A 13,867-nucleotide genomic window follows, 5' to 3' on the forward strand; every position below is an offset into this window, starting at 1 on the left:
GTCAAAGAATTTGATGAACTCAAAGAGACAAGTGCACACGTTTTACGTACTCGTACCTTGCTGTAGAAAAAATTATTCCGTATGTTACGAGATTCTTTACATGTATTAAGAGATATTGGATAATCTTTCACTTGTTACGAACACGTAAAGAACGAACGCATCGGGCGACCCTGCTGGAGGCACCAGCGAATAGTGTTAAATGGCTACGGCGTTATTCTTTCTAGAGGAAATCTAAAAAGCGGGTCTCATTATATGTAATCCCGTTGACATTGTATGGGCTGAAACAATACATTACCTTGGACATCATTGGGAAATTTTGAATTAGCCGCTCATTTAGCAATTGCCTAAGTTTCAGAAAGCTTTTATGTTGGAACTTAATAGGGAATCCAAACGAACATATTCACTGAGCGAATTTAGATACTACTATATAATTCTACGGATCTTTGATACCATGCCTAACATCCCGGAATGTGGACTGATCCAATTAAATTCAGTGCGATGGAGATTAGTATCATGGAAGCATGTCGAGTTCAATTGCAGTCACTGCTCAAGACAAACATGATGTTCCACTGAAGAAGAAGGCACTCGTTATCTTGCAGGAACTTTTGATGGCCAACAGAGGAATTACTTGAGGAACTTGATGGACATTTTCTGCTCGACATCGGTGCGCTCGAGGATCGTACAGAACTCCTGGAAGGTGATCATTTGGTTGTTGTCCACGTCCGCCTCGAGCATCGTGCGCTCCGCGATGCTGATCAGCTGATCCTCGCTGCCAAGAAATAAGCGTTAGTCTTGCACATGTGCTTCAGGGATATGATGGACATTTTGCTAGAAGAAAAAACATTCATACTTGTAAATCGAGAAATCAATCAAATTTCCTTGATGTTTTACTCCTGTTACCTCAATCCACCATCATGTGCAACACCAACCTGATGTTCTCCCCCACCATCATGTGCAACACCCACCTGATGTTCTCCCCCACCATCATGTGCAACACCCACCTGATGTTCTCCCCCACCATCATGTGCAACACCCACCTGATGTTCTCCCCCACCATCATGTGCAACACCCACCTGATGTTCTCCCCCACCATCATGTGCAACACCCACCTGATGTTCTCCCCCACCATCATGTGCAACACGGCCAAAACTTCGTCACGTGTGATGCTGCCGTCGTCGTCCAAGTCGTACATCTTGAAGGCAACTGCATAAAACAATAATTTGTATTAAAATTAATTGTGAAGAACCGATTTTTCTATTTTAGTATCTACCAATCACATTTACTATTCCTACGACGTCTAGCATTCACGAATAGATAACAAGATATGATACGGACGAATTTCAATTGAGAATGAAAAAGGAATTCTTTGTCATTTTAATGACGAGAAAAATCTATGATACAACTTCGTCTGCATGGGATTTTCAAGAGAGTCAGTTGGAGTAAGAATGCTCGTGGACTCAGCATACTGTGACACTTTTCATTTTAACTGCTCAATTTATGCATTTAATTATTTATAAATTGTCAAACATTATCATAAATTTTTACATGATTCTTGAAAAGAAGTACCTAATAAAATCTTTAAAAATATTAGATTATGCAGTAAAAAATTTTCAACTGAATAATTCGAACGTGACGCAAGGCTAGGCTTGTTAAAAAGCTGTCAGATGAAGCCAGCGCGTTCAGCATTGAGATTCAAAACATTTAGCTTGAAAGTGCAAATTCAAGGCAAGAAAATGAGTTTGGCATTTATTTTTGCAGGTCACGACAGCAGCGAATTACAAACCAGATCACGTCGTTCGTTGCGACGTTAAGAGTTCATATATTCACAGGCATGACATGTCTCAATTTGCAAGAGGTGCGAGACTCGCTCTCACATTCTGCTCGCTCGATATTAAGACATGCCGGTAAGGTCAGAGCCACGAGTTATTTAATCCAATCCACGAAAAAGGTTATACATGAACGACGTGAAGAAAATATAAAAGATGTAAAAATAGAAGAAAGACGTAAAAAGGGACACGAGACGAGAAAATTGGCCACAGATGTAAAAAAAAAGCAAGACAAGTTTTAAAAAATGTCAATAAAAAGCAAGATGGACGTCAAACGCGAAATTACGCACGACACGAAAATGAAGGCGAGACGTAAAAAGAAACGAGAAATGTGTAGTAAAGAACATAGCTAAAATTGCAGAGAGATTCATCCGAACCACCAATAAATGTGACAACATATTAGCTTATCCATCATGTTTGTTTTAAGCTCAAGTTAGTTAAGTTAAGATGATAAATTACCTATCTTCCAAGCCTCAGTTATCGACGTCTGCGTGGGGACCTCATTGAAGTATACAAGTATACTNCTCCCTGATAGCATCGTTGACGCTCCGAGTATGAACGCCTTCAAGAACAGGCTAGATAAAGTCAGTTAAAGTAAAGTAACAGATATCGTAAGTTTGGAAAAAATCCGGTAAAATTACCAGTTTTTAGGTCCCCTGTAAATATGACGAGAAAAGTAGGTACAAGAATGAGCAGCAGGCCCAGGGCCAATTTTTCCAACGCCGACAACACCATGATATGTTACTATGTTATGTTAATATGGTTCATAAGAAATGTAATTTTACTACTCTTAGGCGCAATTAGGCTGGTATGTGGGAAGCACCAAGAAATCTTGAATAAGATTTTTTCAAGAAGTCAAGAGTTATAATAAAGGATAAATCTGAGCAATTCAAGCACCTCAATAATGCAGAGGGTACTAAGACTTCGTATTGTCAACAAGGTAACACGTCATCGGTCGAGATTTTATTTACTACTAAAAACTCTGCTCCAGAATATCACGAGTAACATGAATATCATAATTAATTCACAAAATAATAGGGCGAATCATGGGTAAAATAAACAGAAGGTACGTAATTGTTTTATCCCCCTTGATATTTCCAATAAACTTCTTCTTAAAGAAACTATTCTAGTTAACCCAACTAAACTTAAGTTTATCGCATTTAATATCAATAAATACAAATTTTATGGATAATACCTACTCTTGAAGTTACCCCGAAAAATCATGTTAATTGGGGCGAGTATTAAGATAAAGTCTTAACTGCGTAGCGACAATAACTGTCTGGAGTAGAGGCACCTCCTGCCTCATAAAACACAAGTAGCTTTATAGAATTAACGTTAGTTTAGATATAACTCATTAAATGATCAGTTATAAGACCACATGTAAGACAGTTACGGACAAAGCAAGAATCGACGACAGACCTAACTTGGGCTAGTCTTCAAGGCCGTACCCACGCAGGGAAATAAGAAAGAGTTTATACAAATAGCGAGGCATATTTTCCGCATGTCTGCGTCATCCTGACCGAGTTAAACATTGAAAAATGTCGTATCCTAGCTATATCTGCTCACTGCTTGTGCTGTGGGTATGATAATGTACCAGTATTTGGACAATGCCCCAGTCATTTGCCCGAGTATTATATGTACTCACATCGCAGCTTCTCCTCGCGGCTGTTGAGTTTGTTCTCCTGGTTGCGCTTGATGGGGCGGAAGTGAGCCAACACGCGCACGAACTGCTTGAAGTTCACCCAGCAATCAGAGGTGTGGGGTGCTCGTCTTGCAGAAGTTGCTATTAAATTCTTGAAGATTACCTAAACATGATAAATTAATTAATAAAGAATATGAGGGACGATAATACACAGTCTAATCAGCAATAACAGGAAAGTTGCTCCTGCGACAGCGACTCGACTGCTCGATACCCGGAAAATAAATAAAGGTGAAGACCGGTTCATTGATGAAGACGAAAACCGGTTCATTGACGTAGGTACCGGTACGTTTTCAACACGGCCGGTCTGAGTAAGAAATTTAAAACATTAACAAATTGCATTCATTACAATAAGTAATCATACAATGAAGGTAATAGAAATATCATAGTATCTTAGAGAATGGTAGAATCATCATGCAGTAAAATAAAGCTACTGTATAATAACGATTTTTGACTACATTTGAGTTATTACGATTGGAACATTTTACGTTTCTCCAAGTTTAAAATTACGATTATTTTATTTGCGATTTTTATCTATTGATTTGACCTGTACCTAGTCATAGTATAACACATATAAGCGATTATCATCGACGAAGTAAATATCATGTAATGGGCGGTAGGAGGCATTAGCATGCTTTTTGCAGTCGATCAATGAAGACATCGGCAGTCNCCGCTCCCGCTACTGAAAAAGTAGCGGCCGCTACATGTAGCGCGCTACTGCCCACCTCTGGTTAAGAGGCCGCGGACAATATCAACTTCCTTAGATATGCGCTGCACACCGAGCTCCTGGGGCTTCGTATCAGACGCACCACAAATAATACATCAATTACTAGGAAGAGACGTGCAGTGAACCAGTCGATGTCGTGTATCTGAACGCGTAGTGTAACGTATCAACAGCACTTGAGGCATCTCTATACACGCCGAACTGAGACTCCGTATCACATGTAACATGCAAATTATTAACAGCATAGAGAAAGTTATTTAGTCTTCACACAGAGTACATGCATGCTCATAGTTTTATGCCGGTCGTATCCATATTTCATGTATGAACGGCACTCGGTAAGGGAGCTTTATATTCAAGCCTAGCCTTATAAAGACAAAAATATTCGATTTTTCATCATTGTAATCTCCACTATTTCACTTTCCTAATGTTGCAAAATTTTTACAGCATATTAGAAATAATTAAAATGCTTATTGCGGCCTATGTGTTGCAAATATTGCCAAAAAACATTAAGTAACGAGGTAAAAAAGTTGAAGAGCATCCTTGTGAAGAGAACTGAAGCCTTGGAATATACGGAGGTGAGGAGGTTCCGTTGCGCCAAGGCCGTGTGACGACAGCACCTCGTGTACAAATGTTGCGCTCGCCAGCACTCCTTCGTTCACGTTAATTACATCAGCAAGTGAATTGAGTTGCTGATCCTTCCGATTACTGGAACTTCGACGCACGCAATAAGCGCTACAAAGAAGTGCACTCGTATTAAACATATTTTGTTGAATACCAAAGAGTATTTTTAGATGTAAACAGTTTTATAACAGTATTTCTCAGTTTGGCAAATTAATTAACGAATGAGTTGATTTCTGAATTTTAACAATTACACCAAATTTTTCCACATCAAGTACTATGTTAAAATTTCAAGTGCTGCGCTTCAAACCTTCGTTTTAACTGAGCAGGAATAATGTCCATTCGCATCGTCGTAATGTTACCATAAAATTTCCCACGTAAACCTCAGGTTCAAACTTTTAAATCCAGCGTTAAGTCTAATACCTACGCCGAATTAAGAAGCACAAGAGGAAAGTCGTTTTAATGAGAAATATTCGCTGGTCTTCAAAGAAACCTGCATTAAAAACACACTTCAGCCTATTATTAATAGTATTCGATATTGGAGCAAATACAAAGAAATAGAAAGTCATCTAGTCAAGCTGAGACGGTCTTCCTTTTGATGTGGACAGAAATGCGTATATAGGCAGTCGTCATGCAGAAAATATATGAGTCGCCACCTTGTTCTTCAGAACATGTCGAATGTATTAGAAAGTTAACATGAATGTACAGCAGAGATATGGACAAACAGCTTTCTTCTATTGCAATGCAATAGACACAGTATAGCAACACTTCACACTGCAGGCAAGCATGCAAGGCATGCTCACACATACAGATCACCAGGGAGTAACTGACATTATTAAATGAACGCGCTGCTTCAGAAGTAAAAACTGTTAGCAATGTATACACTATCCGGCATTGCCACATTAAACGGTATTGATTTTCTTGTATAGTAGATTCCATTCATCTGTTTTTTATACAATGAAATAACTATTATCCTAGAAACAATTACTGCTATGAGATTTTCGAGGCTAATTGGAAAGCATAGGTACTTTCAAATCTTGACTTCCGAGACGTTATACAAATGACAGAAACTGAAACACAGTTCCTTTACACTAACATTTAACATTCCATGAAAATTAGGGATACTTCAGTTAAAACACACGTTAGATTAATAATTAATTCATATCGATGTGTATTTGGCACGATGGATGATATCATTCTCGTCTTTCTTGGCAATGTTTAAAAATTTTTTAGCTCGCAAGAGAATGTGATAAACATACAAATGTGACAGAGGTGGTAAGATCGTTAGGCAATGCCTGGTGATACAGAGGCAGTCTTGTGAAAGGCAGCTGTACACCAGAATAAATGATGGTGCCTGCAACATTCTGGCAGAAAGCTTATTACTTTACAGAAACATCAGTATTTTTATACACAGTAGACTTTAGTTCCACTTACATTTGTTACATCTCGATAGGATTTTACACGCAAAGAATTTAATACTTACATGGCTTATCCTCTTAAAAATAATGCAACTTGAGCTGTTGACAACACTCAACTACTCATATCATCAAATAAGTAATGAATAATTCAGAATTTACCTGGAAGAAGGCGTGAACAATCCGGTCCCCCAGAGGATTGATGGCTAATTCTGGAATTCGGAGGAAATCCTCCCTAGAGAGGCTACCAGAATTGCCTTTATCGAGACTAGTGAAGCGACTGTAGAGACGCTCAATTTGGCTCGCAGAAACTGCAACAAAACAATAACAATATATTATACAAAATATCTTGATAATCAAATAGCCAAGTAATGTAATGATATTTTCCTAGTATAAGAAAGTATATAAATTAGCACTTCTTGTTTGAAACGATGCAACCATTGTTTATAAGACGTGACCACATATAGCGGCGTAGCCGTCTTCTGCTGGTCGCACCTTCGTCTTCATAATTGTTGCCAGAGTCGGCCTATAACCCGGTCACGGTTTCCATCCGACGTCCTGTCATCCGACGATGGATGACAGGATACCTGGACCTACTGACACTAAATTGTTCCATCAGGTACAGGTTATGAACACACAAGTAATTTATAAATAACAGTATAGAAATAAAGTTTTGTTACTTGTTTATAAAGCCAAGTTATAAGCTTGATTTCATATGGATGAATTTAGGACATGCACAAGATGAGGGCAAACAATTCAGTGTAAGTTCTACAAAGACTTGGTAGCATTGCTCAAGCTAAGCTGCTAGTGAGTGGTACCTTGCAACGATTGTACAGAATTGATAGGCACAAAACACACGTAAATTATACCATAATACTGCAATTTGCTTGTATTATTAGGGATAAATAATGAAGCCAATATTGGGTGTGCATGTGAAAATGTTAGAATTTGGTCTGTCTCTCTAACAAAGGATATTTTGTGTTATCATGCGGTGGCTTCCTCAAGGCTTTCTTCTTCCTATTATAGATCAAAAGTTTGATTTGGTCATTTCCTGTAGTGCTATGAAATTACTTTGACTAATTGACAGCAGGACTCCATCTTTGTTAGTCCATGCTGTTCTTCTGGATCCACAAGTGACTCAAAACCAAACTTTAAACCTACAGACAAATTCTGGTAAACAAAGGGTATGAATACAAGTGAAATGGTCTACACTAGAATTTCAAACTTTTGATCAGGCCAAAAGCAAGATAACAACAATAAGCGCCAATCAGGAATATCACAAATATCTACTACCAAAAAATGATAAAGTGTTTACAAGGTAAATGGAAGAGCATTGCAGGCAATGATGAAAAAGTACTACCAAATCAATCATTTGATCAATTAAAAAAAAATAATAAATCAAAAACCTTGTTCTAAAAAATAATAATGATATCTGCCAGAAACAAATGTGGTTTCTAAATTTTATTGCAATAAAGATTATGGAGGCATTGAAAAAATTTTTATTTGGAACAATCAACATAAGCACCCAACACACTTGCCCTCTGCTATCTATAAAGCCAAACAGGTTTGGAATCTTCCTACTTATTAATGAAAACTTGTGACTCTTAAGTAAAAATTTTTGAATAAATTTGGAATTTCCTGGCCTGATCTTGCACTTTAGTTACTAGCAGTAAGATTGAGGTCATTCATCTGAGGGAATCTTGTGGCTCCAAAAATGGCAGAAAAGCTCCAGTTGCGTCTTGAAAGGTACTAGATACAAGTCAAATTATAATTTTAAGAGCCATGAGACCTTCTCCAAAAGAATTATCTCATCATTTCATCACACAATTGATTGGCAATAGCTAAATATTTTGACTAAGCCATGTTTGCCAGTAGCTAAATCTTAACCACTGTTCCACTTGGCCACTTACCAATATTGCCCTTAATTTCAATAATTTTTCAAGGGACTCAAATTTCTAACTTGCCGTTACAATCTTGGTAATGTTAACTATTTGGATTCCATTAAATGGGGTAATACAGGACAGGCAGGGTAATAAGGGAAAGTCCTCTGACATTTGGTATAAATGTTGCAGCAGCTAAACCAATCAAAATATTGCAAACTAAAAATAGTGGTGTAAAGTTCAACATTTTTCCTATCTATGTAGCATAAAGCAAGTTAAGAATAATACATTTACTGCCTCTAAATCACCGGAAAAAGTGTGTAAAGCGAGATTTTGGAAAAGTACCTCTGCTATGGTCTGTGGCAAAAAAATATTTGCTGTATTGAAAATATTTATTTGCCTTGCATAAAAGTTGCTGGTGTTGGCTAAAAAACGTGATTGACGGAATTTGCGTATCATTAAAAAAAATTGCAGCCATTTCCACATGACAGGGTAATAAGGAACACCACACGGTGTAATAAGGGACACCCTTAAAATGCATTTACAGTAGAACTTCAGTTAGCAGAGGCTCCAGTTAACTAAAAAATCAATTACCAACAAAAATATTTCATTACATTTACCTCGCTCAGCCAAAAAAATTTTATTCAACAAAAATTAATGCACCATTGCTCATCACAAAATTGTGCATAGAGTGTCATAGAAGTAATTATGCACCAGGCAACATAGAATGAGAAGAAATTAACCTTAACAATGATTTATCTCTCCAAAATATATGATGGTTGTCATTTAAATATTCCTTTCTGTTTCAGGTATGTTTTAACAATTTTTTTTTTTTTGTTATACTGAATTCACTTGACCCAATTAAAACGGTGTGAAATTACAAACCATACTGTAAGCTTACAGATACAGAAGAAATGCTGCATGGCTGCTGATATGAAGCTTGCAGAGGACAAGGTCGTTGTAAATGCACAATGGCATGTCCACAGCTACGGTAATATCACATCAATAATATGATAATGAATGGATATGGTAATATCATATAAATGAAGGAAAAAACAACTAATGTCATTTATTCTACATCTACATCATCTACAAAGGACGAGGAGGGCTTCAGAGTACTGTTAGTAATGGATGAGTACACTTTGCATGCTTCAAACATTTTGAAATTGATTTTTATTTCATGTGTCTCAGATTACCCCATTCCCAGGCATCATTTGGGACACTTTTATTTAGCGTCTGGCACCTTATGATGTTGCATTGCAAGAGTTTCACTATTGAGTCTAAGTTTTACAGCACTCTGCCTTCCCTCAGAACCATCTGCCTAGCTCTACTCCTGCTTACTTGTGTGCAGCATGCGGCATCTCATTTAGTGGTGATGAGCTCCTGCCTAAGCACGAGACGAGATGTGTAGCTAATTCATTGCCTAGGAAGTCTGTTCATTCATTGTCCATATCAAGTCTTTGTTTCATTGTGTCTTGTGTTAGTGATTATTTGATCTTGACAAACCTGGTATGCCCATTGTGATATGGAATAGTAGTTTTTTGGACTTGTCTTTGTTTTACTTAGTGTCAGCCATCGTCCTGTAACCAAATCTCCATTTTCTTTCTATCCAGACTTGAGAAACTTTGATGATGATTCAATGTAACAGTTCATTTTTACCAAACAAAACTTACAAAATAACCTTGAATTATTGATTGCTAATTTCTTGCATTAGGTAAATGTTTATGATTCAAATTAATCATAGAAGTTGTATCTCCAAAATTCCATGTTGAATTAATTACCCATAGAAGGTTCACATACAGATGCCAGCACCAGCAGCGGCAATCAAATGAACTACCTACTTTATTGTTTAGTATGTTGACTAATAATATAATAATATCATATTCTGTTTAGGTCCGGTCTCTTAAAGTGTTCCAGCAACATATTTTCCATTACTAATTATTTAAATGTATTAACATGTAGTGCAGTAAGATATTGAATTGTTTGAATTCTAAACAAAGATGGCGCGCCCACATTCAGATACCAGCGCCAGCAGTGGCAATCAAAGGAACTACTTTATTGTTTAGTATGTTTACTACTATAATAATAATAATAGGGTATTCTGTTTAGGGGGTGGATAGCTAGAGGTCAGCATAGCCCAAGTTCACAGTGCTATTCATATACCTTCCCAAGCGTAACGCAGCCTGGCATCTTCACGGCTTTCGACACAATGTGCCCACCACAACAGCGCAGTTCAGTCACAGGCTGGAGCGCATACAGGCCGGGGCCCAACTGGCCGGAGTGCAGCAGGCCCCACCGCAACAGCTACTCTTAACGTAACTTAACCTAACCTAACCTGCGCCGCCTGTTGTGGAAGGGCCTGTTGCGCTCCAGCGCTGTGGCTGTGTTGTGCAAAGCAAATTTACTGTTAGCCGGAGTTACCCACAGCTCATTGATCTGAGGCTATGAGTAGATATTGCATGCTGATGGTTGGTGTTGGGCCCAGGGCCTGTTTACGAGTCAATTTTGTTACCCATGACTGCGCTCCCCTGTTTAGGCACAGTCTCTCAAAATGTTCCAGCAACATATTTTCAATTACTAATTATTTACATTTATTTATTTGTGGTGCAGTGAAATATTGCATTGTTTGATGTCACAGTCAATGTACCACATGTTTTTATTGTTCTTGTGTTGTTGTGTGACGTCACTATGGGCCTGCCCAGCCAGCCATATGTAAACAAAGCCACAGCAGTGAAGATGGAAGCGCTTTTGCATTGCAATTGATGGTTATTTGTGAATAACATTTTTGATTGTGATATTGTAACATATTTCCGATTGTGAAATAAATTTGATTGTGATATTGATACTTGACAGTAGTGTCAAAATTTGAACTGCAAAGTTCTAACATCACGAGTTACGAGGTAAAAGACTAAAAGTGAAGGGACTGAGCAGAGCTGAAACATTGGCTGAGGCTTAACTGATGTCATTGTCATTTTTTACGTCATTGATATCATTCTGGAACCAACATAAGTAACTAAGGAATTTCCCAGTTCAAATATTTATTGATTTATTTATATCAATTTCAAAACTCCACATATTTCTAGAGGGAGTTGTGATGAGACCATGGGGTTAAACTGTCGAGTTTAGACCATTGCAACTTGCAAGAGGGGCCCAAGGGCCAAGGGCATGGGGCCTTGCAAAGGGTTAAAACCGCGGCACGGCAGTGAACCGCCATAAGTACCTCTCTTCATAGAATTCCCCTATGGTCTGACCACTCTGACATGACTGCATTACACTGCATTGACTGCAACTATGCAATCTTCATGGAGGAAACGTTTTGAGTTGACTTGTTAAGGCTATATTACTTTCTGCATGTTATTTTGGCAGGAGGTGGGAGCATTGAAGTACATATATATATTGCCCAAGTTGAAAATTTTGTGAAACAACACGTTTGCTAAGAGCAAACAGCAATTTTTTCAATCAAACAAAAATTTATGACATTAGAGTTGCAAGATTTCATATTTACTAAAATTATATGATAATATAGCCACATTATTTCAGAAAAAATTGGACTTTTCCAGCCCTGGGTTAAATTGTAATGACAACTCACAAGTTGGCAGTTGCAGGAAGTTTTGGTTCATTTCTGATGTAAATAAATGTAAATTTTACATAAGAGGGTCTTATGTAAATTTAACAAAAGACCAATCCAGTGCAATAACATTTGGACTGGAGAGTTCTTACTCAAGATTTTTCAAAGTTAATTTTAATTTTTATGTTCAACATTTCAAAATAGGTAAGGTACATGATACACTATGTCACTATTGCCATCAGTTGTACACTTGAAGTTGTTTGTACTTTCTACTTTGTAGGTAGGCCTAGCCTACTTGTATCAGACTAATCAGAGTGCAGAAATTTGAAGAAACATTGAAGAATCATGCATTGGTGAATGAAGCTAAATCATGTAAATCAAGTAATCAGTCGACATATAAGTGATATAACTGATCTATGAGACTTAACTACCAAAGAAATAAATTTAGCTTTCAAGGACATATTCGTCATTCAAAATCGCAAGAACAGCACATTGTATCAGCTTAAATAGCTAGAAAATTAAAGATTGGAATACGATAAGATCTGGCTTGTTGTGAACTTACATCCAGTGTCTGCTTGTATAGATTTTATATCTGAATCTTGAAGCATCAAGCTGTGTTTATTTCCCATATTGAACGAAGTTTTGTGCAGATAACCAACCTCCGCGACAGATCGTAAATGACTAACTTGTTCTGCAGTGAGCAGTCTGCAAGTGCACTCTGCAGGGCAGGGTTGCCACTTGCCCGATGGAGCCAAGAAAAAAAGCCAGTTTAGCTCACAAAAAGGCCAAAAACTGCCCCATTTACAATCAATATGAAAGTTTTAAATACACGGTAGTTAAAATCATTACAGCGTGCATAAACAACGAAATTTGCATCGACTACACTAAGTTTACGATCTTTATTACCGTAATTGCCATATAACAGACATAAGCCGGCAGCAGGCAGGTAATTATTAATTACACGCCGACCGTAAATAAAAACCGTATAATGCTAGATTGAAGTCATAACTCAGAGCTACGATTTTTATAATTTGATTGTCACCTAACAACTATGAAGCTTTTCCATCTCGCTAGAAAGTTGTGTCATTGACGGTAGAATGTTTGTAGGTAGTAGATAAAAATTGATTTTTTGCAAACCCATTTATGTGATAGAGTATGCAGACACTGTACGACTAAAGTGTATATTATAAGTTAATGTTATAGATTCATTAAAACTTTTAAATGCCCAGAAAATAGTATATTACCTAACATCACTGGGAGCGGACTGCTTTACCAGAAATCGAACCAAGTAGGTAATTGAAGTTATTGAACCGAGCCCAGCAGCTATCTCAAACAATCGTCAGTGATGGACGGATCGGGTTCAAAAGGCTGATCCTTTGTAAATCAAGTAACGAAAAGTACGAGAATCAGCAACAGGCCATGGCCTATTTCTTCAGTACCAATACTTATATTCTAATCCTTCCTAGTGTAGAGCAATTTGCTGAACAAATTGTCATAATAACATGTCATGATGACTGACTGAAATACTAGTCTGCATTATTCAAGTCATATTAGCAATTAACCAAATTTCAAGCAGCGTGGGAAGGATTATACCAATTCAAAGTGTAATTTCATGGTGCCTTATACCCAGAGGTGGGCAGTATCGCGCTACATGTAGCGGTAGCGGCGGCCCAGTGTTGCCAGATGGGCCTTTTTCAGGCCAAATTTCGCAAATGTGGCTTTTTTCATATGCATTGGCCTGATTAAAATCCGCGTGGCCTTTTTGTCCATTTGTGGCATTTTTTATGAAAAATGTAATTCTCGGCTTTTTTTGGTAATAATTTTGTCTTTCAATTTTATCCAAGACAAGTACACCCGAATTTAGTTTTGCCCAAAGACGAGTACACTCAAATTTTGACACTTAACTGTGTCAACACTTCGGTTTACGGGTTTAGGTGGCAACACTTTGGATGCACCATAAGACTATATCCAGTTGCCGACTCGTATTAATTAATAACATGGATGGCAGAGCTGAGAGCGCGGATAATCGAGTAAACCTAGTTTTCACTTCTAAAGAGTAGTAAATTCAGCATTAATTTTTGAGGTTACAGCGCTATTTCTCCATGCATTCAGCCTTCTGGTGTGAGCCACTACCAAA

The 13,867-nt window shown here is 37.7% G+C and overlaps 1 protein-coding gene across 1 annotated transcript; it reads right to left on the reverse strand.

Annotated features, from left to right (window-relative positions):
* On the reverse strand, positions 1–12,458 carry LOC108675118 (calcineurin B homologous protein 1). Its single transcript, XM_018163103.2, has 6 exons — positions 12,293–12,458; positions 6,445–6,593; positions 5,835–5,841; positions 3,472–3,609; positions 1,110–1,203; positions 1–769 (listed from the first exon to the last, which is right to left on the reverse strand). The coding sequence occupies exons 1-6, from the start codon at positions 12,357–12,359 to the stop codon at positions 625–627; spliced, it is 600 nt and encodes a 199-aa protein (XP_018018592.1). The 5' UTR covers positions 12,360–12,458; the 3' UTR covers positions 1–624.
* Positions 12,459–13,867: the final 1,409 nt, after the last annotated feature.

Source organism: Hyalella azteca, unplaced genomic scaffold, assembly GCF_000764305.2.
Source record: "Hyalella azteca isolate HAZT.00-mixed unplaced genomic scaffold, Hazt_2.0.2 contig14620, whole genome shotgun sequence".
Classification (NCBI taxonomy): Eukaryota; Metazoa; Arthropoda; class Malacostraca; order Amphipoda; family Hyalellidae; genus Hyalella; species Hyalella azteca.